Source organism: Schistocerca serialis, chromosome 3 (genome assembly GCF_023864345.2).
Source record: "Schistocerca serialis cubense isolate TAMUIC-IGC-003099 chromosome 3, iqSchSeri2.2, whole genome shotgun sequence".
Classification (NCBI taxonomy): Eukaryota; Metazoa; Arthropoda; class Insecta; order Orthoptera; family Acrididae; genus Schistocerca; species Schistocerca serialis.
Genome location: NC_064640.1, coordinates 319,302,257 through 319,328,470, shown reverse-complemented (window position 1 = coordinate 319,328,470; position 26,214 = coordinate 319,302,257). Strand labels below are relative to the sequence as shown.

The 26,214-nt window shown below is 42.6% G+C and overlaps 1 protein-coding gene across 1 annotated transcript in view; it reads right to left on the bottom strand.

The window, feature by feature from the left end:
• The window catches only part of LOC126471603 (glutamate decarboxylase), a 278,613-nt gene that overhangs the window by 134,235 nt on the left and 118,164 nt on the right, over positions 1-26,214 (bottom strand). Inside the window, exon 2 of the mRNA XM_050099840.1 lies at positions 23,130-23,366. Coding sequence (XP_049955797.1) covers positions 23,130-23,366 — 237 coding nt within the window. The remainder of the gene's footprint in view (positions 1-23,129; positions 23,367-26,214) is intronic.

Below are 26,214 nucleotides of genomic sequence, written 5' to 3'. Positions count from 1 at the left end.
AATGTAGACAGGCCACCATAATTAGATGAACCAACGGAGATCTGTGCTGGACTCCAAGAGATGAGAGGAGACAGAGACCACGAAGTTGGTTGGTTGGTTGGTTTGTTGGGGGAAGGAGACCAGACAGCGAGGTCATCGGTCTCATCAGATTAGGGAAGGATGGGGAAGGAAGTCGGCCGTGCCCTTTGAAAGGAACCATCCCAGCATTTGCCTCGAGCGAGTTAGGTAAATCACGGAAAACCTAAATTAGGATGGCCGGACGCGGGATTGAACCGTCGTCCTCCCGAATGCGAGTCCAGTGTCCAACCACTGCGCCACCTCGCTCGGTGACCACGAAGTAATGGAAGGTGGGAAGAAGACAGTAGGTAACATGCAGGAGCAACATGCGTGCATACTGATGAAAATAATAACGCATGGAGAAGTCTAGAGGAGGATTTTGTCCATCAGTGAATGCCGAACGGCTGTTGCTGATGATGGGCAGAGTACAATCCAATACTGTTACCGAAGATTACACTATATATTTGTTTTAAATTATAGCTCATTCTTTACTGGCATCCAAACATAAATTTCGTCCTCTTGTGAACGACACTGTGAGAAATAAACTTGTTAAATGTATACTAAAACACCGCGTCTCCTGCAACAGCAACTTGTTAGTCTACATCATTAACATGACTATACGCAGCTCTAGCACAGCGTGGCTACATTTAGTTGTAAAGAAATCGTATGACTCTGTAAGATGCTTCATTGTGATTGTTGCTGTTTGCCGACGAGAGACGAGAGCAGGAACTGAGGCCAGAGACTGGAAAGCAGCGCCCCTCCTGTTCCTGTGCATCGCTGCGAAAATACGTGCCTATTTGTCGTGCTGAAAGCTCCCTGCGGGCTCGTAATCTCAGTGCAGTTCTTTGAATGAGAGGGAAAGTTTTGCCTTGTGAGTTTTTACGAGACTATTTTCGTTCTAGTAACACTGATGCACTTAACATCACACTAACTGAAATGAAGTGTAATTTTGTGACTTATCTTTGTCTATTTTCCTTTCTTGAATTACCTTTTGGCTTGTTCCTTTATCACTTGTTGCGTTCTATAAGAGTTGAAGCGGCAGCAGTATTTTGAGATCTCGCACAAAACTTAGTTTAGTATTAACGCAGCCGGCCAGAGTGACCGAGCGGTTCTAGGCGCTCTAGTCTGGAACCGCGCGACCGCTATGGTCGCAGGTTCGAATCCTGCCTCGGGTATGTATGTGTGTGATGTCCTTAGGTTAGTTAGGTTTAAGTAGTTCTAAGTTCGAGGGGACTGATGACATCCGATGTTAAGCCCCATAGTGCTCAGAGCCAAGTATTAATGTATCTCCATGCGTATTTTAAAATATGAACTGTAAGGAAATATCGTGTTTACATCTAGAACACCACACTCCGGTTCTGCATCCTAAAACATGGATCCAAATAGCATCGTGCCTCCGCTGCGCGGCTTGAGCAAAATACAACTAAAGTCACACACTTATCGGATATAAAAAAAATTGTATATTTTCACATGTTTCAAAGATATATGAAAGTACATGTCGTCGGTTTGTATAATCGGAAAAATCTATTCATACTAATTCGTCAGTATTTAACGAAGCAGGTTATGTTCAGAGTGGTTTCAGAAGTGGTGATTTAGTTTACTTGTCTTATTATGCAGAGACGCATAAGCGATCCATGTAACATCTACCACGTAACTGAATATACACGACTTGTAGTAGGTAAATGGAGCTGCTGTTTTTTCAAATTTTGACAACACTTGCGGGTATTATTTGTTCAAGATGGTCATGCCGAATAAAATAATAATATCCCAAAGAAGCTGCTGCCTAAGAAAATTATAAGATATACACGATCTAGCGGACTGATAAGAAACGGAATATTGACAAGAAGCCCTAAAAACCAGGACCTTCATGTGTTTTTCCTAAATACACATGAAATCACACAGTCAAGCGCAAAAGGAAAAAAAAGGAGATAAGTATTGTGTTTGATTGTATAATACACGGGAAACAATAAATTATTTTCTTAAGTAAACATGAAGTAAGAAAATAATCCACGAAACAATTTGTTGAGAAACGAATTTCCACCGCCTTTTAAAGTGTAGCCATCTGAGATTTTGATTAACTGTGAAAAGATATGTTCAAGAATGAGACTGGCTTTAGATGGTAGATTTCTGCACACATTCCTCTTCTCAGAAGTGCAGATCCTGAATGTACATGACGCGAATGATGTTGAACACTAAACGCCAAAGATATCAGCTTTGTATACAAACTTCATATAACCTGAAACTTCCTGGCAGATTAAAACTGTGTGCCCGACCGAGACTCGAAATCGGGACCTTTGCCTTTCGCGGGCAAGTGCTCTACCATCTGAGCTACCGAAGCACGACTCAGGGCCGGTACTCACAGCCTCACTTCTGCCAGTATCTCGTCTCCTACCTTCCAAACTTTACAGAAGCTCTCCTGCGAACCTGCATTGCACAACGCATATTACCGTATGGATCAGAAACAAGGGAAATAACAATGAAATATAAACGGGGAGGAATTGATGATCAGAAAAGAGGGAATAAGATTTAGAATGGGGATGGAGAAGACAGTTGTAAAAAAAATGGGGAGACTTGCATGGTTAATCATGTCAATCAACTGGAAAAATGTTGATAATCGTAGAAGATATTTTTCTGGACTACTCTTTTTAAAATGAAAACATAAAGACTACCGGAAATTTAAACACAGAATTTGTGAAGGACGTGGATAGAAAATGGATATTCTAAGAGAAATGGAAAGACAGAGAGGCGTAGAGAAGAGGATGTGAGAAATGGCTTAATTAACAATCCAAAAGTAAGGAAACAGACAATGATGAGCCCAACCATTATGACCACCTGCTTAACAGTTTGTTTGTCCATTTTTGGAACGAAATACACCACTGATTCTGCGTATCAGGGATCTCACAGTTTGTTGGTAGTTTTGTGGAGGAATGTGGCATTTGATGTCTATGCACAGGTCATGTAATTCGGGTAAATAATGGGCCGCTGATTTTCGTACACGCTGATGGCGCCCGACGCCATTCAGATCGGTTCCATTCGATTTACATGAGAGAAATTTCGACGCCGAGACATCAACGTAACTTCAGTATAATGCTCCTCAAACCACTGTACCATGGTTGTGACTCCGAGACACGGAAAATTATACTCCTGAAAGATGACATCGCCGTCGGGGAAGACATCAAGCACGAAGGGATGCAGGTGTTTCACAGCTATCAGCGTGTCTTCGATTACTACCACAGGTCCCACGCAAGCGCAGGAGAATGTCTCCCATAGCATAATACTGCTGCCTCTTGCCTACGTCCGAGGCGCGCTGCACGTTTTGAGCCGCAGTTCGCCTCGATGACGGCGTTTGTGGTGACGATCAACGACCTAGTGTTGCAAAAATGTGATTCACCCGAAGAGCCGATACTATGTGAGTGATCGACGGTCGAATCCTGATGGTTCCGTGCCCACTGCAATTGCAGTTGATGATGTCATTGGGCCAACATGTGAATACTTAGGGATGGTCTGCTGCGGAGCTCCATGTTCAACAATGCACGATGAATGGTGTGCTCCGAAACACTTGTGCATGCACCAGCATTGTGCTCTTTCGGCAGAGATGCCACAGATCACCATATATCCTACTTAACAAAGTAGACAAGCCTCAGAACCCCACGTACTTTGAAGAGTCGTGGGCGTCCAACCATTTAGCTCCTAGTAGTAGTTTCACAGTCCTTTTACCTCTTTCTGCAGATGCTCACGACCGTAGCACGTGAACATTCGACCAGCTTTGCTGTTTTCGAGATACTCGTTCACAGGCTCTGCGTAATAACAATATTGTCAGCGTCGCTTATCTCAACGGATTTCGCTATTTGCAGTCCATATGTTCTCTAGGGCGATCCCCCGTCCGTGTCTGCATCGCTTACATACTTTTGTTAGCGCGTCACATATTAGCAACGCCACTAGGTGGCATCCAACGTCGAGGCGGGCAGTGGACATAATGTTTTGACTTATCGATGTACACTACTGGCCATTAAAATTGCTACGCCAAGAAGAAATGCAGATGATAAACGGGTATTCATTGGACAAATATATTATACTAGAACTGACACGTGATTACATTTTCACGCAGTTTGGGTGCATAGATCCTGAGAAATCAGTACCCAGAACAACCACCTTTAGCCATAATAACGGCCTTGATGCACCTGGGCATTGAGTCAAACAGAGCTTGGATGGCGTGTACAGGTACAGCTACCCATGCAGCTTCAACACGATACCACAGTTCATCAAGAGTAGTGACTGGTGTATTGTGACGAGCCAGTTGCTCGGCCACCATTGACCAGACGTTTTCAATTGGTGAGAGATCTGGAAAACGTGCTGGCCAGGGCAGCAGTCGAACATTTTCTGTATTCAGAAACATGCGGTCGTGCATTATCCTGTTGAAATGTAGGGTTTCGCAGGGATCTAATGAAGGGTAGAGCCACGGGTCAGAACACATCTGAAATGTAACGTCCACTGTTCAAAGTGCCGTCAATGCGAACAATAGGTGACCGAGACGTGTAACCAATGGCACCCCATACCATCACGCCGGGTGATACGCCAGTATGGCGATGACGAATACACGCTTCCAATGTGCGTTCACCGCGATGTCGCCAAACGCGGATGCGACCATCATGATACTGTAAACAGAGCCTGGATTCATCCGAGCAAATGACGTTTTGGCTTTCGTGCACCCAGGTTCGTCGCTGAGTACACCATCGCAGGTGCTCCTGTCTGTGATGCAGCGTCAAGGTTAACCGCAGCTATGGTCTCCGAACTGATAGTCCATGCTGCTGCAAACGTCGTTGAACTGTTCACGCAGACGGTTGTTGTCTTGCAAACGTCCCCATCTGTTGACTCAGGGATCGGGACGTGGCTGCACGATCCGTTACAGCCATGCCGATAAGATGCCTGTCATCTCGACTGATAGTGATACGAGGCCGTTGGGATCCAGCACGGCGTTCCGTATTACCCTCCTGAACCCACCGATTCCATATTCTACTAACAGTCATTGGATCTCGAGCAACGCGAGCAGCAATCTCGCGATACGATAAACCGCAATCGCGCTAGGCTACAATCCCCCCTTTATCAAAGTCGGAAACGTGATGGCACGCACTTCTCCTCCTTACACGAGGCACACAACAACGTTTCACCAGGCAAAGCCGGTCAACTGCTGTTTGTGTATAAGAAATCGGTTGGAAAGTTTCCTCATGTTAGCACGTTGTAAGTGTCGCCACCGGCGCCAACCTTGTGTGAATGCTCTGAAGAGCTAATCATTTGCATATCACAGCATCTTCTTCCTGTCGGTTAAATTTCTCGTCTGTAGCACGTCATCTTCGTGGTATAGCAATTTTAATCGCCAGTAGTGTATATTTGTACTTTATTTTCGGAAATGCTCCAAATAAATATAAAATGTAGTTTTAATAAATAGTGTATATTTGTACTTTATTTTCGGAAATGCTCCAAACAAATATAAAATGTAGTATTAATAACGTACAGCAATGGATTTCGAGCTCTGCATGGCTACGGTGAGGGTTCGTTTGCAGTTGCAGATGAAGTGAAGCGAGTCAGTAATTAGCTACGAGCACTCTAGGACATCTCGAAATACTCGCGGGAAAGAAAATTTAGTGCACTCATTCGATTGCAGATATCGGGGAAGGGATCTGATGATGCGCTCGTGGTGATCAGTGTGGCGGCATCTGGGCGGATTTGGCGGCTGGCGGGGGTGTTTGCAGAAAGGTGCGCCCGAGTGGAGGCAGAGTATTTATCACGGCGGACGTGGGGTAAATAGGGGAATTAGTGGCGTGCCGCCGGGGATATGCGCCCCTCGCCCGCAGCTCCATACAGGATTACAATGATTGATTAAACTCGGCTTTCTTTAAAAGAGGCTTTTAAAAGGAAATGCACTCGCGTGGGGCTGCGTGCTCCGAGAGTGGTGTAGCGCTGCCTCCGGGGATCAGTCCCTCGCAACCTTACGTCCGCTTCGTATACCAATGAAAGTCTGTGCCAGTTTGTTTCTGCCTAAAGAAGGAAAACTCGGCGGATCGAGAAATGCATTTTTCACTTAGTCCTAAAGCGACAAGTTCTTTGTTAAACTGAAGCCACTGCACGCTTCATACATATCCCTTTCTTCATCTGTACTTTGCAGATAATAGCAAGGTGCGTATTAGAGGACATTTTATGTTAAATCTCAAATTACAGTTCTTACCTCTCTATTCAAAGATATACTGTGAAAGCTTGTAAGCATCTAAATGAGTTATTATTAGTCTAATTTTACCTTTATTGTGTGTAATCTAAATGAGTTATTATTAGTCTAATTTTATCTGTATTGTGTGTAGAGAACTTTAGAGTATCCGTATATTTTAGCTTTATAACTTGAATTTTGAATTTCTAAGTATGATTGTGCTATGTATTAGGAGCTCGTACTTCCATTTTAACCACGTTGGATCTGTCTGTACTTATGATAGGGTGTTTAGAGAGGACTGCAACAAATGGCGCTTCCATAATGCACTCTCTACACCTCCTGTTCGTCCAACCTGATTTGGATTACGCACTCGATCGGTATTACAGATATGCCGTTTAACTGTTTCATACACGGAAAATCTGCAGATTTGGTGTACTCTAAAAAGAAATAAAATCCTGTTACGTGTTTTACGCACAAGGGCCGATATGTTCTTTCTGTTTCATGTCCTCATTTATACTCTTTCGCTTCAGAAACACCATTACGCTATAACTAAGCCGCTTCTCCGTTATATCCTTTCTTCCAGACGTGCTAGTCAGGCAAGATGTGCAAGAGAGGTTATGTAAGGTTTGTGAAATAGGAGAGATTTATTGGCAGAAGTGAAGCTGTGAAGAAGTGTCGAGAATCGTGCTGGGACATCTCAGTGGTTACAACGACAGACAAGGGTCTTGGTTCGAGTCCCGATGTAGTACACAGTTTTGATTTGTCAAAAAGTTCCCCAGTACCTCCCAATTCACTGCATAGTAAGGTTTCATTCTGTCTGTGTCCATTTATTCTTTTTTCGTGTGGTGATAGTTTGTATTGCTCTTTTGGAACATTCTCGTTGTCTAACATATTAACTTCGCTTGATTAGCCGTTGAGATGGGAATCTTGGACCTATTATGCTGCTATACTGCTGACAAACAAAGTGAAGCAGCCAGAAGACATGGTCCGATGTCTGTGTAACCTCGTTCACGCAGGCAACATCGGGAAGGAGGGAGGGGAGGAGGTATGTAAATCTCTGTGAAAGGTAGCACGACTACCAGAGTGCATTAATGTTTTTAGTGTTTAGTATCGTTACCAGGCCTGGTAGGGTGTATAAGGTATTTAAGCAGCGTCAGATGCTGAGTGATCACTGTGAAGGACATGGAAATGCCTCATACTCGTGTGAGGCAGCGTTATCAGCGCCTGACAGAGTTTCAAAGCGGCCGCATCGTTGGCCTTCGTTACGCCAGCTAGTCAAATCGTGCAATATCTAGATTTGTGGGGCGTTCGGATGTGACAGTGGCCCGATGTTGGACTGCAGGGGAACGTGGGGCAGACATATTCGTCGTCAAGGTTCCGGTCAATCACGTCTGACCAACGCAAGGGAGGATCGCCTTATTGTGAATCTAGCACATCTTAGTCCCTTGATATCTGTGCCTGCCATCCGAGAACAAGTAGTTGACTCCTTCCAACGTCTTCTGTAATCCCGCAACATTGGTCGGAGACCTGTAGCAGCTGGATTAAGGAATTGTCGTACCATGCGCACTTTCGTTAATGCCAGAACACAAACCGTTTCGTTTGGAGTGATCCTGTGACCAGGAAGCATGGACTGCCGATGACTGGCATCACATTGTGTTCAGGGTTGAATCACGGTTCTGCTGTACTCCAGATGAACTGCCGGCAGTGAACTGAGAGAGGTTTCATTCTTCCATTTTGTTGGAGGGGCACAGCTGTGTTATTCCTGGAGTTATAGCGTGGGGAGCCATAGGGTATGATTTTGGGACACAAGTGGTAGTAACTGAAGGAACTGTGACGGCACAACGGTACGCACCGGATATCCTGCGCCAACATGTGTCATCTACCACGCGACAATATCGTAGTGCCATTTTTCAACAAGATTTTCCACGTACCCATAAGGCACGTGTTTCTATTAACTGTCTCCGTTATGTCGAGACGCTCCATGGCCAGCAAGATACACAGATTTGTCAACGATACATGTGGGGGACCAGCTCGGACGTCAACTGCGTCCCAGTGCCAATATTTAGGACATCGAGACACAGTTACAACGGTTGTGGGTCAGCCTGCTTCAGGAGTGGATAAAACGGCGCTATGACACTCTTTCCAATGGAATCAGCACACACATCTAGGCCAGAGGGAGTGCTACGTCATATTTATAAGTGGGCCCGTGCTGATAAGTTCTTTGTAAATTTGATTAGATTTATTAGTCACGGAAATAACGTCATATGCCCTCTCAATGTGAAGTTTCATTTCGTTTCCTCCTCTCGTTCTGGGTGCTTCACTTTTTTTGTCAGATGGAGTACTTTGTTCACTGTCTGCTCGCTTATTCGTGTTTTAGGAACTCTGTACGCTAAGGGGTGTGACGCAGTTTCTTCAGCAAAGGATCTTTGTTTTCAATCAAAGCTCACTTCGCTAGATACAAAGTCACTTCTTTAGTCGTACGCATCTCGACTCCCCAGATTCTGTAATTTATGTCAGTCTGTTCATAATTTACATCGTTTTTCGCTTAAAGACTCACCTAGAGCTAGTCATTTTTTGTTAGGTACGTTGCATTCCACCGTATCGGACTAGCGTCCCAGTATCAAATGTAAGTCGCGTATTCATCGTTTAATCAATTTTATGTTCTTGTCGTCTACAAACAGCTTACAGATGTATGTGACATTCAACTCCGGGCTTACCTCTGACTGACTGCGGCTGGTCGCTAATACACCCATGATTCGGTGATCCATAATATCATCCAGATATTTTCAGTGTGCCATCCTGCTTTCCCACAAATCTTATTGTGTGTGTTAAACGTACGAAACACATTGTCGAAACTACTAAACTCAAAATCTCTGCCGAAAAGGTCTAAATAGTCTCTTACTGGCTTTTCATTTACGTCATGTGCTTCCGTGTTGTGCCGCTGCTGTTTAATTCGTACATGATGCAACGTTTGTTGATGCGTCTCTAAAATCATTGAACTTACGGAAATGAGTAATTCTCTTTGAGTACTATTAATGTTGTTAGAAATTTTGGATAAACAGTTGATCGAGTCAGTGTACGTCTTGCAGCTATTACAACGAATTTATACATCGAAAATTTACTAACTATACAAAATCAAGTAAGTACACCAGCAGATATAAAATATCACTGCAACAATAACCTATTAAGGCGAAAGTCCATAACCCGATACGTAGTAATAAGTGTCGAGTATAGAACAATGGCTGAACGAGATTTGCTAATACAATTTCAGCTACACTTTGTATTACAAGTCTACTGTATAGAAATCTAACTCCCTTTTCAATTACAGACATTGTGTCTATAGTGGAGAGCCAGCGATTGATAACTTCGTAAGAGGTTTATTTGATGTTCTTGCCAGATGTTACAAAAATATTTCCGTTGATTTCGACCTGTTTTGAAATTCACCTTCAGACAATCTGTCATATTATATCTTCGAAGAAACTTCACTTAAACGTGGTTCCTCAAACTGTTGTTTCCGCTAAGATACCAAATGAAAATATCGAGCCGTGATGCAATAAAAGAAACAATAGCTCACAGAAACTAGTTTCGTGGAGGGTATATGCAAGGTATTGTAAGATGTAATGAAATATCACAAATTCTGAGGATAACTTGCAATGGAAGTCGAAACCTATCATAATACTGTACATATTTTTCTGTAATCTCGATTAATTGCCGGCCGAAGTGGCCGTGCGGTTAAAGGCGCTGCAGTCTGGAACCGCAAGACCGCTACGGTCGCAGGTTCGAATCCTGCCTCGGGCATGGATGTTTGTGATGTCCTTAGGTTACTTAGGTTTAACTAGTTCTAAGTTCTAGGGGACTAATGACCTCAGCAGTTGAGTCCCATAGTGCTCAGAACCATTTTTCTCGATTAATTACTAAGTAAATCAGTAACCCACCTGAAATGCTCTACTTGACAGATGACGATAGAAAGTAGAAAATATCGCTAATAATAGAAGTATGGACTGAATAGAATGGTCAGTCAAAATAAGATTACACATAATTTTCTTGAATGTAAGAAGTTAAATCGATAGATTTTTAACATATAACATAAGCAAAAACTTACAGTCGATTTCAACGTATAAAACCAACAGAAATGAACATATCTGGAATCACAGTCTTCACGGAGCGAATTGTACTACACTTCTGCACATGTATGACAAAAATAAGCACTATAATTATAGTTTTCTCCTCACATACTCTAGCTTCGAGGCACGAGAAGCGCTGGCTTCGCGCATTCTTCCAATCTGAGGCATACAATTGAAATTTTACGCTATATGGAACAAAAAAGGAAGGAAGGAAGTAAGATTAGAGTTTAACGTCCCGTCGACAACGAGGTCGTTAGAGACGGAGCACAATTTCGGATTTGGAAGGACTGGGAAAGATAATCGGCAGTAACATTTTTTTATTCAAAGTAACCATCCAGGAATTTGCCTTAAGCGATTTATGAGTATCAGGGAAAATGTAAATCTGGATGGCCGGACGGGGCTTTGAGCCATCGTCCTTCTGAATGCGTGTCCAGTGTGCTAACCAGTGCGTCATGTCGCTCGGGTCAACGATGAATATCGTGGCGAGTTCTGTAGGAGGAAAAACATGCATAACTTTGTTTCTATATTTCTGTCTTCATGAACACGATATTGGGCAGTGAGGAAGTATCATAGCGGTGGTTTAATGAGCATGGCCGTGTGAGGTGGCGTTGTGATTAGGGAACTGCATTCGCCAGGGTGATTCAGTTTTGAGCCCACGAATTTGTGACTGGTTTTTCGATGGTTCCTTCAAATCTCTTCAAGTGAATGTCAGGGGAAAAACTTTAAAATGGCTATGATCGGTTTCCACTATGATCCTTGCACTAGCCAAGTTTGTATCCCGACTTCTCTAATGACTTCGTCGTTGACGAAACTTTAAAACGTAACTTCCCTTCTTCTTTTCAAAATCGATCACGTATGAAGCGCAGAGTTTTACTTGGAACTGTACGAGATGCTTTACGTATGCTTCATCCATGAGAAAAACCTTAGAGAGTCATTATATTTGCCTGTAACTAATTCAGTTAGCAGTGTTCGTGTAAGTGGGAAGCAGTTTATGAAGTCAGAGAAGAATAGGAAGAAGGCAGACCTGCCTTTTTTTAGCTTCAGACTGAAACAATGAGACTCAAGTTAATTTTATTTTACAGTTGTATGCTAACCTTGTGGTGATGTGTCTATCATTAGCAGAGAACAAAGTGAATTAATATTTGATGAACACGAAGCCTTCAGAAATAAATTAAAGCAGCGAGTTTCTTCAATAAGTCTTATTACACCTCAGCGTTTTATCTACATTATATGCTCAGACTACACGCATGTCTATGTATTAACCACAAATGAGCTGAGGTTTGAACATGCCATCGACGACGGGATCGTTAGAGACGGAGCACAAGTTTAGTTTAGTCAGGAATACGGCAGTTTCTTTTAAAAGACCTCATCCAAACATTTTCTCTCACTGATTTAGGGAAATCTCTAAGTATGGATGGCGTGAAATCGATTTGAACCGCCGTCCTCCAGAATACGAATGCAGTGTTTTACCACTCCGTAATCTCGCTCGTTGTTTCAACCAAACTACAACCACAAAAAATGGCTCTGAGCACTATGGGACTTAACATCTCAGGTCTTCAATCCCCTAGAACTTAGAACTACTTAAACCTAACTAACCTAAGGACATCACACACATTCATGCCCGAGGCAGGATTCGAACCTGCGACCGTAGCGGTCGCGCGGTTCCAGACTGAAGCGCCTAGAACCGCTCGGCCACCAGCGGCCGGCCTACAACTATATTTACAGGGATAGTTCTGTCTGTCATTATTATGCTGAGCCTGTATTTTAGCTTGGTGCTGAAGAAATGTGAGATGTAAACACTGTATGCTACTGTTGTGGAGGAGCGTAAACCAGGAAGGCTGTTTACCTCCATACTCATTATCCATTTAGAAGTGTAACTGTTTCCTGTAGCTGACTCCGATGAGTTCATTTACAGTTTGATTTACATTTACACATTTACAGTGCGATACTACGTTTGTGCATTGAGAGACAGAAGGCAGACCTTGAAACCTGGTACCGATGCATGGTATATTCTTCTTGAATACTGTGGCCGTTGGATGAGCGGATGGTCATCAATAGTGTCGCAAGCTCCCACTGTGTCACCACGTTATATGAGCTCACAACTCTAGCTTTCTGTAAATAAATTTCCAAATACAGCTCCTAGCTCGTCATGTGACAACACAACTTCCATTTTGGATATATCAATTTGTCTACAGGATGTCAGATCCCATAATCCGTATTCGCTCCCTATAAAACTTCACCGCGTTTGACTCTTGACTGAGTTGTCAGATTGCTACTTTTTTCTTCACGTATTGCTTAATATGTCGATTTTGTGTGAAGTGTAGAAAAAGACTTGACTGATTATTCCCGCTTGCTCTAGGTCGTCTTTTACTGAACAGATCTATTTTATTGTTTCAGTTTTAGCTTTACTGCGGGTTACATAGAATTCCACATCCTGTCTAGATAATCTGGTTGGTTCCATTCTTTTCATACATCCATATTATTTTAGTCATATCCGAATAAACGCTGGTGTACTTTTCAGTTGCTACGACTGCTCTTAGTCTGTATGTTCCTTTTTCAGTATATTTGCACCTAAAATAATCGGCGATTATACATAAAAAATCTCCAGGAAGGTTTTTCGAGATAATCGGAGGGTGTATTTAACAGCTGGTCATTGAAAAGGGTCTGCGTTTTCTTTAACTAAAACCGATCAGATGTGACAATCATTCTTCTCTTTCACTAATACGGGCAATATCTTCCATTTATCCAACCTAATACTGCTAGAACAGGCTGTATCAGTATCCGTGAGTATATGGTATCTGCCTCTTTCGTAAATTGCATATGTTTTCATAGATGTGTAAGATCCATAAACGATTTTGCTAAGTCAGCTTTTTAGTGATAGCTCCAGTTATAGCCTTTGAAAAAAAGTGAGTACCTATGTATTATTATTGGTTTGTGATGAGATTTGTTCAAGTAAAAGTAAAAAGCTACAGTGAAGCGTAAATGGCTCTGAGCACTATGTGACATAACTGCTGAGGTCATCAGTCGCCTAGAACTTAGAACTAATTAAACCTAACTAACCTAAGGACATCACACACATCCATGCCCGAGGCAGGATTCGAACCTGCGACTGTAGCGGTCGCTCGGCTCCAGACTGTAGCGCCCAGTGAAGCGTAAAACTAGAATGTTTTCACACGATGAAATAATTTCTCGTCTCAGCAGCAGACTGAACCATTCTGATACTCGAAATGCACATTGGCGCAGGTGCTATCTAGAACAGAATTTTGCACAAGCAAATGTATCATATGCAACAAAAACTGAAGCCAAAAGTAATTTCAGGTTTAATGACATTAAAATAAGCTCTGTCACTTTTCTCTGGAGCACACGTCTTTGTTAAAGACTACCCATACTGGGTAATGTACTGCGGTGTGCCTCTTTAGAACTCCTTGGTTCTATTAAAACCCGGATAGATATATCACAGGAACAGCTTTTCCCTAGTAAGTGTCAGTGCGACATTGGACCAGATGTTTATAAAAAATTTCAAGAATATATACGATTATCTGCATATGAGGCCTTTAGAGTATCACGTATAAGTAACATACAGGGCGACTCTGGATGAAAAGTACATGCTTCGAGGGTTGATAGTATCAGTGATTCTGACCAAAAAACTTCGTTTGGACATATGCCCGATTCCGAATGGTTTCCAAGATATAACACATTTAATATTATTTTTGTACATTTTTCATGAATAACTCGAAAACCGCAGCTTGCAGCGAACGAAAAGGTCCTATTCGTTTTTTTATCTAGAACTAACAGTTTGCTTGAAGAGAGCGTGATAGTATTGAAAATCTCTCGCGATGCGCATGCGATGTAGCTAGGGTAATTTTTGTAGGCCAATTTGAGGTAATTTGCTGAATTGACTGACCGCAAGTATCCTACATGAATCGCTGTCCTCGACTTCCTCTACACTACTGTGGTACGCTGTACACAATGACAATGTTTGAATAATAAAGAGAATAAATAGCAATGTACATTAAATGTGTTCTATCTTTGAAACGATTCGTAATAGAGTGTATATCCACATGAAGGCTTTTGTTCAGAATCACTAAAACTATCACCCCTCAAAGCATATATCTTTCCTCGTGACACACCCTGTAGATTGTGCTCTATGTGAGTAATGTCTCCGAGTTTTTTGATCCTCTCAGTGACGTGCGTTGTTCGGAACTGATCAGAATATTTGGTTTCTGAATATTTTATATGATTCTGTAGTAGACCGATAGCCGCGCGGGATTAGCCGAGCTGCAGTCATGGACTGTGCGGCTGGTCCCGGCGGAGGTTCGAGTCCTCCCTCGGGTATGGGTGTGTGTGTTTGTCCTTAGGATAATTTAGGTTAAATAGTGTGTAAGCTTAGGGACTGATGACCTTAACAGTTAAGTCCCATAAGATTTCACACAGTAGACCGGTAAGACTGTCTCGGAGCGTAACATGTCATAAACTAATACACATGACATAAACCCAATATCGTTGTGTCGTAAGTTCGACCGGACAAAATTTGTAATAAGTACCGTATTCATGAGTGTTCAGGAGAAGGCACATTTATTCAAGAAAGTAATATCATAGACTGTTTACCATTTCCTTCTTCAGACCTGTGTGCCAGAATATGTTGTGTATACCGCGAGTAAGTATACGAAGGTACGGAGGTAACTGAACTTGATGCAGTTAATTTGCAGCGCTAGTACCGCAGGGAGAGCAAGATTTAACGTTACTTAGCGGAGTTGAAGCGAAATCCAGAAAATAGTGCCCTGTCATTTGATTGGTAACTGTACACTGCGCATCTCTTCTTCTTACTGGAGAAATTACGGCGTCGAAAAATTCTGTAACCATCAGAAATAGAAAGGGAAACCTTCGGTTGGAGACCAACATCATAAATGCGGTTTAACGACCTCGGCCACGAAGTAGCAGCAATGATGAAGGTAAAAAATTGCACATAACGTTATGTGTGGTTGTATGGCGGATGCATGCGAGAGGCGACAGAAGCTCATTTCCGTGTGCGTATCTCGGCGGAAAGCTGGCAGCGGACTGATAGGGACGCAGAGGCAGCGGTCGGAAGGCGGGCCATTCCCCGGCTACCGAGAATTCCCCCGGTGGCGCCAGAGCAGCACGCCGCGGAGCGGCGACAATGCGCTCTGATTGAACTGAATCATCGCGCCACTCAATGGCCTTGTTAACACCCGCAGATTCAATTACGTAACCATATTCCTCTCGGATTACCACGCCGCAGGAAATTAAGTTAAAGATACACGGGCGTGTTTCTAAAGCCACTGATCGCGCTATCAGCAGCCACACGAGCGGCTCCGCGGGACTCTCCATTGGGAGGGGGGAGGGCGCTGCAGCACAAAGCAGCCCCTGCCACCCTGACTTTAGCCGCCATTCGCTGCCGCTGATTGTGGCGCTCCACGAACCTAGCTGCTCGCACGTCGAGGGTTTGCAAGCAGGAGGTATCGACTCGTCTGTCGGACAGCGGTTTCCAAAATAACATAAAGGCCCTGTTTGATTTTATGTAGAATCAACTTTGGTATTCATAACAGCATGACCACTGCTCGTACCTTACGAAAGGTGGTCAGTGTGATTTTAATAACTTTCCTCGCAAAGAAACTCTTCCATCAGTTGTTAAGAGCAGCTAAGAGTTTCAATTAGAACTACGAATGATGTTAGTGCGGGTGGTGTACTTCGAGGTACTAAATGTGTAAATATGTGATTGATGTGAGTAAATCGGTTTGCTCCACAAATTTCTGAGGGTTGACCGAAGAATAATCCAGGTCGATTTATTGTGAATATTCCTTGATTTAGTCGTCCCGCTCGAGAGTTTTTCCAATACACAGACAAAGGATTCGATAGTCTTCCAAAGTTTAGATACCAAGGCAGGCGGATTATTTTGTCCTCCTCTTCATAAAACAAAAACGTTTCTTGTTGTGTAGTTTGAGAAATTATCGATCTGGAAGACTCAATCCTTTCCTCGACATAATGACAACGCTATTAATTATGTAGTCATCTAAAATGAACTGTTTGACTATGGATCCTCCATTATACTATCTGATCAAAATGATCTCGACACCAGTTAGTTGGCATTAATGTGGGGAATGTCCAACCGTCGTCTTTATTAGGCTTGAACTCTGCTGGGGACAAAAAAATATTCAAATGTATGTGAAATCTTATGGGACTTAACTGCTAAGGTCATCAGTCCCTAAGCTTACACACTACCTAACCTAAATTATCCTAAGGACAAACACACACACCCATGCCCGAGGGAGGACTCGAACCTCCGCCGGGATCAGCCGCACAGTCCATTACTGCAGCGCCTTAGAAGGCTTCTTTTTTTTTTGATCTCATTTTGTTCGTTTTTTCGTTCGGTGTATCTGCTCGGGGCGGACGTCGCAAGACATCAGTTTCAGTTCGTCGTTGATCCACTAACCCAGTTTTTTTTATTACAGAGGGCAGCTGACACTCTGACCGAACACGCTGAGTTACCGTGCCGCAAGACCGCTCGGCTAATCCCGCGCGGCTGCTGGGGACACTTTCAGTGATGTGTCTGAATGTCTCTGAAGGAATAGGATCTCATTATTCCTCAAGGGCAGAAACCAGAAAAGGTAGTGGTGTCGCGGTGAGATCTGGAGCGAAGTCGTCGTTGTGACCCATCCCAAATGCGTTCCCTTGGTTAAGTCGGGACTTTAGGCAGGCCAGTTCATTTCAGAACTGTTATTATCCTCAAACGATTGCCTCACAGATGCTTCTTCACGACAGGAAGTATTGTCACGCTGATACAAACAATAATCGTCTCCGAACTGTTCTTTACTCTATGCAGTACAGCATTTAGCTGTTTCTTAAGCGAGGTAAGAGGATCAAACCTTACCGCGAAAAATAGCCCCATACCGGAACACTACCTCCTTTCTTTGAAAGGGCACTGCCTATTTTCTTCCCTATCCTTCCTTAATCAGAGATTGTGCTCTGCCCCTCATGACCTCGTTGTCGAAGATACGTTAAACACTAATCTCCCTTCCTTCGCTGTAACTTCACTGTTGGCACTGCAAGTGATGGCAAGTAACGTTCCCCAGGCATTCGCTGAACCAAAACTCCAAACGGCACTCCAAACCACTCGTTTCCAGTCATCCACTCTCCAGTAGCGTCGCTCTTTACACCAACTCAAGCGTCGCTTAGCACTGAACACGAAAATGTGTGACTTATAAGGAACTGTTTGACCGCTGTGATTGTGCAATCGTCCTCCCCCCCCCCCCCCCCCCCCACACACACACAGCGCTCTACAACTGTCTCTGTCCGTCAGTGCATGAGGTCTGCCGGTTCTTGGGTTAGCTGTGATTCTTCCTTCGCGTTTGCACTTTACGATCACATCACCATCAGGCAACATGGGCAGTTTTCGAAGGGCTGCAATGTCCATGGTGGGTTTATTGACTACTCCACGTTCGAAATCACTGAACTCTCTTGACCGACCGATTCTGCTGTTACTACTTGGCTGTTGACAACACAATTCTCCTCGCCTCGTTTTATACTGGCGGGTCCACCTCCGTGACATGTGGTGTTCAATTCTGCATTACATAGTGGTGTCCGGATACTTTTGATCAGATAGTCTGTGTACCTTCCACCATGTTTTATTTGGGGTAGAAGGCAGTATGATATAATTGCTTCATCAGTCGTTCAACTTACTACAAGAGAAGTGAATTTGTATTACCACATTAATACTTTTATTGGTAAGCAGCAGTGGCGTAGCGTGAGGGGAGACTTTGAGACTTAGTCTCCCCTGGATTCGTGCTTAAAAAAGATGCAATAGTAACTCATAACAAAAATATAAATAACTTTCTGCTAAGAGCTCTAAATGTGCGAAGACATCAGTCTCGTAGCCCACGCCGCACGCTGAGTATTGGTGTATTTGCCTGCTTCAGACTCAACTGGTCTGTCTCCGCCTCCCTTCTCTTACCTGGCTGTGTGCGCCTGCGCCCCCTCCACTTCCCCTCTTCCACGAAGGCCGGTGCGCTGCACTTGCTAGCAGGTATCGAGACTAGACTCTGCTGCTTCTATGCTGGCTTTTAACACGGAAGTCAACAGTCACGCGGTCTGTGTTCATAGTCATTCTTGTGTGATTTTAGTGCATATTTTCGTTGTGTCGCCAACATGAGTGAGCGAGAACTGAATACTTATAGAATTTTTATTAAAAACGCCTTTTTCTAGGTTAACGTACCGTACGAAAAAAAGTGCGAATTGAAGGACAAACAACCTACTCCTATACTCCGTGCAGTTTTAAGTGAAGCCAAACAAAAACTCACTTTTCAGACAGCCTGGTACGAAAAGTATACTTGGCTGACTGCGAATGCAGTTAATAACAGATTATGTTGTTATATATGTCTTCTGTTTGGTGGTGAAAGGGAATGGTGCAATGAGGGCATTTGTACAATAAAGAACTTTGACAGGAAAGCACCAAAGCATCAGATATCAAAACGTCACCTGCAGAACATAGAATCATTTCAGTTATTGGGCAAAAGTAGAATTGAGCACGCTCTTTCTGAAGCTGCTCGTCTGACATTAATAAAATACAACGAACAAGTTGCATCCAACTCGAGAGTATTGGCTTGTATTATTCAGGCAACTGTATTTCTTTGTAAACAAGAACTAGCCTTTCGCGGCCATCGAGAAGATGAATCCTCCAGCTACAAAGATAACTATCTAGAATTGTTGGATTTACTAGCTCAAGGAGAACATTTAATCCAACACCATCTGTCATCATCTTCAACCTTTAAAGGAACTTCTCCAGATATACAGAATGATGTAACAGAAATGATAACTCTGGCAGTTAATGAGAAAATAAGGTCTGAAATTCAGAACTACAATTTCATTTCGATTTCAAGCTGATGAAATATTAGACGTGTCATGCAAGAGTCAAATGAGTATAATATTCAGAAACTGTATTACCGACAAAATTGAGGACAGATTCGTTGGATTTTACGACGTTTCTGGAGATAAAACTGCTGAAGGATTGTCAAACATTATTCATACAGTATTGAAAGAATGGAATGTGGAAAGAAAAGTGGTTAGTCAAACATATGATGGTGCTTCAGTAATGGCAGGCAGAGAAAGAGGACTACAACAACTGGTGAAGCAGTTTTGTTCCTATGCGCTGTTTATTCATTTTTACGCACACCAACTGAATTTGGTACTGTTACATGCCTCCAAAATTATACGACAAGTACGCATGTTTGTAAGCGATTTTACATCACTCCATTCGTTTTTCAACAAATCACCAAAACGAAGTGTATTGATAACTGAGAAAGGATTTAAACTGCCACATGCAAGCAATACTCGCTGGAACTTTCATTTCAGGGCAGTTTCAACAATATCTAGTCTTTTCTCAGAGCTATATAGTGTTTTCAATAATACAATTGATGATACAGACTCTCAGTGGGACCCAGAATCTTTGAGCTGTGCTGTGAGAATGAAACGACGGATGGATGATCCTACGTTTGTCTACTTGCTTTGTTTCTACCGAGGGTGCTTTGTTTATGTTGTTCATTTCTTTAATGTTCTTTAGTCAAAATCTGTCAGTATAATTGCTTGACAGGACGAAATAAGAACTTTTTTGGGAAAATTACGACAGTTAAGAACGGAAACATTCATTGATGAATGCATTAAATTCAGTTTGTGTTTGAATGGCTACTTATCATTCCGTGACAGTCAAAAGACATCTCTCAGGGCACTAACTTACGAGACGAGATACTGGATTTGCAAATTGTTCAGATGGAAAGAAGATTTCAAGAGTTTCCCCAAATTCAGTTTGTGAACTTTTGGACGAAAAGCGTTTCCCAAACTATCAAAACGAATTCCTAAAGTTGAAACTGCTTCAGTTAGTAGAACAGCACCCTTTTTTGAAACAAGAACAACTTGAAAATGCACTGTGTAACATATACGCTCATGTGAAAAAACACTTAACTCCAAGAATCCTCTTAAAGTACATTGCCAACATTGCTTTAGACTCTGTTTATGAAGAAACAACGAAGTTCCTGCGTTTTGTTTTGACCCTACCCGCAACTACAGCAAGCAGTGAACAAAGCATGAGTACTCTTAAACGAGTGAAGAATTATTTAAGGAATTTAATGTCCAACACCCGGCTGTCGTGTTTGAGCAAGTTAGCAATAGAAAAGACACCACTTGGAGAGCTATCCAGTGGTAAGATCTTTGTAGACCGAGTTATAGACTCATTCGTGGAAAGAAGACAGACGCATTACACTTGTGTACAAGAAGATATAAGTGCGTCTTCTCTTGCTGCTGGAGTTCTAAAAATTTCTCATCGTTTTTTGAACAAGTTAGTTATTATTATTATTATTATTATTATTAGTGGCGGCGGTAGTGGTAGTAGTAGTAGTAGTAGTAGTAGTAGTAGTAGTTGTTATATTTGATGCCTTTTGTTTAAATTATTGTTTATTGTACTATTTTGTCTCCCTATAATAAATGTCGAGTCTCCCCAACCTTTACAACCACGCTACGCCACTGGTAAGCAGTCCAAATTTTGTGCTCCTTGCGTCTCTGGAGCATGTTCTTTGGATTCACCTGGACCACTGATGTTTAACAGTAGTAGCTCTGTCTATGCATTTCCTCTCGTACTGCTTTCGTCGATACTGCATTCTGGTGGTAATGGTCTTCTTGTGAGAGACAACAGTCCTCGTTAACGTCCTCTGTCCTCCTGTCTATCAGTAATTTTGGATAGTTATCTTTACCTCACCAAGTTTTACCCAGAAATCTGTACAGATACTATAGCTCTGGCAACCCTAGAAAATTTACGTGTATTGTCACTGATGTACTTGCTTAAGGTGCATCAACAATTTGCTCTCTTTGGGCGTCTGTAAGATCTGAACAGTAAAGTCAATCTACTTGTTCTCAAAATATATTTTATTGTATGGTACGGAGAAAAATTCAATTAAGAGACGATCATACCTGTAAGTCATCACTATCATGTAGAACTTCAGTATCATGTAATCAGTTAAAACTACTACTTAAAAATTTTGTAAAAATGATGACTGTCAACATCGTAACACGGTTCCGAATTCTATCACACGAAAACAAAAATCTCAAAGCTCCAATCTGCCTTCCTTGTTTATAAAATTATAAGAAAGGAAGTGGTTGTGACCCATCAAAACACGTAAGTTCGCTTCAAATGTAGTTCGTGACAAAAAAGAGCAAAACTCGATAGCTGTCCCTCAAGAAAACTACTACTATTTTAATAAATCCCATCTGTTAACTGTCGTCCACTTTGTGCAGAATTTTAGTAAAAATTGTTAATTAAGATGACTGCTTCAGTTTATGTTGATGTCTGACGAACTTTTCTTGGTCCGTCGACTACCTAGTTGTGGATCGTTAAATGTTGAAAGAGCTTAGCTCATTAGTGTATTGTTTGCTGATACTGTCAGTATTTGATTTCACTTTTTTTCGCAATGAGTGATTACACAACTCTTAGACAGTAGCGGGTGCAACAACCGATTCATTTCTTTCAGGAAACCCTTAAGCATTCTTTACGTCCGTGTGTCATTTCTACTTTCGTATACATGCGTCTTATAAGGTACATACATTGATGGACAAAAATATGGAAACACTGCGTGATATGATTGACTGAACGTAAATGCAGATGCGAGCGTAGCCTTCAGATTGCACTGTTGTATTTCACCACGAATGGCGTCTATGCAATGTCATCAATACGTTGCAAATATCAGAACCGAGATCTGGGTACTGATGAGTCCATTATGTCGGAGCTCATTGCATTAGAATGTGGGCAAAATGTTGGTCCTGTCTGGTTTTTAAGAGGAACCCTTCCTAAGATTTATACTGCACATGGGGAGAGCGGAAAAATATCATCCGCTAAGTCCCAACGCAGACGAAAGTCATGATGAAAAACAAGATGACGGCAGATGCAAATTCATTGCAGAGCTGAATGTCGTACTCGCGAGCCCCGTCAGCATCAAAAGAACACGAATCGAGCCCCTTAGGCCGGTAATTCCAGGCAAGCTCGAATTCTAAAACCACTCGTCAGTGCTCCAAGTTCGCGTAAACCTTCGAGTTGGTGATAGACTTCTTTCCCCTTATCACTCGTGTCTACGGTTTCTCAAAGATCAAGTTATTTTCTATTCATTACATTTATATTTTTACTCTCGGGTCTATAAAGATGCACGTGTTCTTTGCATAGCTATAATCTACTTCGACATTTAGTTCTCAGCATTATTTTGTTGTCAGTTTTTGTTCGTAATAAATTCACTTGGTTTAGTAACGCAATATGACCTTTTATTTGCTATTCATTACACCTGCCTTACATAAGTGTTATATGGTATTTCTACTTTGATGTTGCCTCTAATCTACTTCTGTTAAGATCTGTCGTGGGGTTGTTAATGCTTGTCAACTTGTGAATGGTCTTGTGCTCTAATAACTCGTCAAGTAACTTCAGTAAGTGGTTATGAATTCTAATGATAGGCAGTATAGTCACTGTGTGAGGAACGATTTGTTATGAAATATTTACGAGATAGCCTAAGATGCTTTCCCTCCATACCGCTTCAACATGGCGCCACATGGGGCAGGATGACAAAGCGGCCTGTCCACATCGCACGGTCTACCAGGGCTTGAATACGGAGTTTTTTGCTTTAAGAAATTTTCAGTTGTGAGGATATCCCGCAATTGGTGAACTTCCGTTAACCCAAGTACGGCGCGGCTGAGCAGCAGCTTACCTGTGCGGACCTGATACTTGAGCGTCGTCTGGCAGTCGTCTACGAGCTGCTGCAGAGAGACGCCGCGATCGGGCAGCTCCAAGTCCAGCAAGGAGCGCATCTCCGCCGGGTGGTGAAACTCCAGCACCTTGGCGTTCCTGTCGTGGGACTGCTTGATGTATTCCAGCAGTACATCCACTACCTTCATCAGGAACTCTCTCGTCACTGGTAAGCCATCCTTCGAGTACGGCAGGAGATCTGTAAAAAAGAAATACATACATTTTAGTAACGGACAGAGATAAATATAGATCATATTTCATGTGGGGGAGGCGCCGGTTGAGCTCAAATATAAGGTAATGGTTCGATTTGAAGACTAGAGTGAGAACAGCCTCGAATAAATTACAAGGAAGCGCCTTCCGTGATCCGGTGAGCAACACATTCACATTCTGTCCATATTGCTAGGAGCGTCGTTCAGTTAACCACTTCAGCTTTGCCAATCACAACAGCTATCTGTTACACAACTACACATCTTCTGCCATGTTTCCAGAGTTCTGACATGCTGTTCCACGAGCACACCTTAGGATACTTAAAACTTGTGTGGGTGCCGCTTTTAAATCTTCTTCATGTTTACGCAGAAAACGTTTAGTTGTACAAGCTTTTTAGATTTTCATTTTACATTAGCACGACACACAACTGAGAGTAACAGATAATGAGTAAGATGTTGTCACTCACATTGTGTAAAAGGAAATGATTAAAACTACAATATTACTGCAAATAATGATAATAATCACTTCGCAGTGAGGGACTGCCGCTCGTCGAACATTTCCTTCGAGGACATATAATCAGTTGTGACGTCGTCTGTGAGCAACAAAAGCTGAGGTGGATTATTCATAGCATATTCTATGAAACGACAACGCAGGTAATTTATTTATTGCACGACAATGTCCGTGTGCGTACTGCGCCCAACTGAAAGGATATATCGCAGGTATCCGGGTGGCACAGTCTGGTCGTCCAGACTGGTTTTCCCGTGGTTCCCTCAGACCACTTCAGATATGTGTCAGTACTGTTCCTTTGAATAAGCTACGGTGAATACCCTGTCCTATCCTCGTCCAATGGTAGCTCCTTCACTGACTCAGACGGTCTCATCACCGTTTCGATATTAAGCCCTTAATCTTCCTTCCTTCGGGTAAGAAATTTGATGTAGCCAATGTACAGCATGACGTTTTCAGCTAATGGTTTTCCACTTGTGTCTAAAGTTGATGGACTGCATGAGTGAAAATACAAATGTAAAGAAAGAATAAATTGAAGAGACAGTGGTAGAGTAGGCCCAAATGTGCGACATTAAAATTAGAAAGGCTCACAAAATATTTAGATATTGGTTTTGATTTTATAGAGAAGTGATTAAAAGCCTGTGCCAATCATGCATTTTATTAATACGAAAATACAATGCTCCAGAAATGCAAAAATGGAAATTATTTCTCTATGAAGTTCCAATCAGATATGTATCCGACTTTGTGACCGAGTGAGGCGGTGCAGTGGTTAGCATTCGGGAGGACGACGGTCCAAACCCGCGTCCGGCCACCCTGACTTGGGTTTTCCGTGATTTCCTTAAATCGCTTCAGGGAAATTTCGGGATGGTTCCTTTGAAAGGACACAGCCGACTTCCTTCCCCATCCTTCCCTAATTCGATGGGACCGATGACCTCACTGTTTGGTCCCCTACACCAAATCGCCCTACCAACCAACCGACTTTGTTAGATGTTCGTCAAGTGGTAGGTTTAAATGATTAAATTTTCGCTCCATTCGAAACTAATGTCCATCATAAACATCAGCATGAAGTGTGACCCATACGGTCACGAATACACTCTTTTATTCACTATAGTATGGAAGCACACTGCCCTCGAATATCATCACGATTAATTTTTTGCCATCCTTGAAACACATGCTTCGTTAGTTCGTGAAGATTGCTGCTCCGAGGTTGATAGGAAAGTCTATGTTTTCCCATCGTTTCTCAGAGATGCTGTATGGGCAAGAGCTCAGGAGGCGGGTATGCTAGTTAAGGAACCGTACATTCCTCGAGCCTCTTAGGATGTAAACTGCAATATCTGTTCTTCCATCAAGTGATGCAGTATACTATTTGGTACTCTGGTCATGAAGATTATGCTAATAGGGTTTACCGTTCTTGCTACATAGTGGCTAGCATTCAGCCTCCGTTTAACAATTATCAAATCAGGCCTTTTGTCATAACCAACAGCTTCTCTCAAAATGATTCCGGGAGTTGGAGAGGTATGGGTCTCGAAAATCGCTGCTTTCTGTGAACTTTCACTATGCCGTCTAGGGAAACCGTAGTGTCATTCTGACTGCCACGAACGGAAGCGGAACTCATCGCTGTCTACCCAAGAAAGTCTCACTCAATATCCCAACTAACTCTGTCTCTACGTCATACAAGTCTCTGTCGTCTTCGGTACGGTGTTAAAGATAAGCGACACATGTCAACTCGAGCACTCAACCCAATTTCTAGTAATCCGTTCCAAACGATTTTTGGTTACACGCTGCCTGTAATTTCTTCTTGGATTCAGCAGTTGTTATCCGTCTATTCGTCAGAGCAAGTAGAACAATCTTACGATCTTCTCGTGGTGTAGCCGTTCAAGGACCTGAGCCTCCACTCTTCTTTTTACACTATTATTCTGCGTTGTTCTTTCTGAAGTCATTCAGCTTCAGTCAGCTGTCTATGCTACCTGCCGGTATGATGTTTCTATGGCCCTCATGCCAATTATACAACATTTCTTAACATCCAAAAGATGGCGAGAAGGTGCTCGCGCATGCCTCCTGAGCATGTTGTGTTGCGATCTCCTCCTCTAAATTCCCATCAACGTTAGACACACCGATAAGCCCTAATGTTCTCACATTGTTCTTCATTTCTAGGAATGAGACTTCACCGCACCGCAGATAAGTTCTCATACAGATGAAATTTTTATCATCGTTCTCCACATGCATGGAAACATGGGAGTATGAGTTTAGTAGCATGGTGTTCATGGTGTAAACTTGCCATTTCCGACACTGTATATTCTGTGTTTTGTATATATACCTTGTAAAACTCTTGCGTA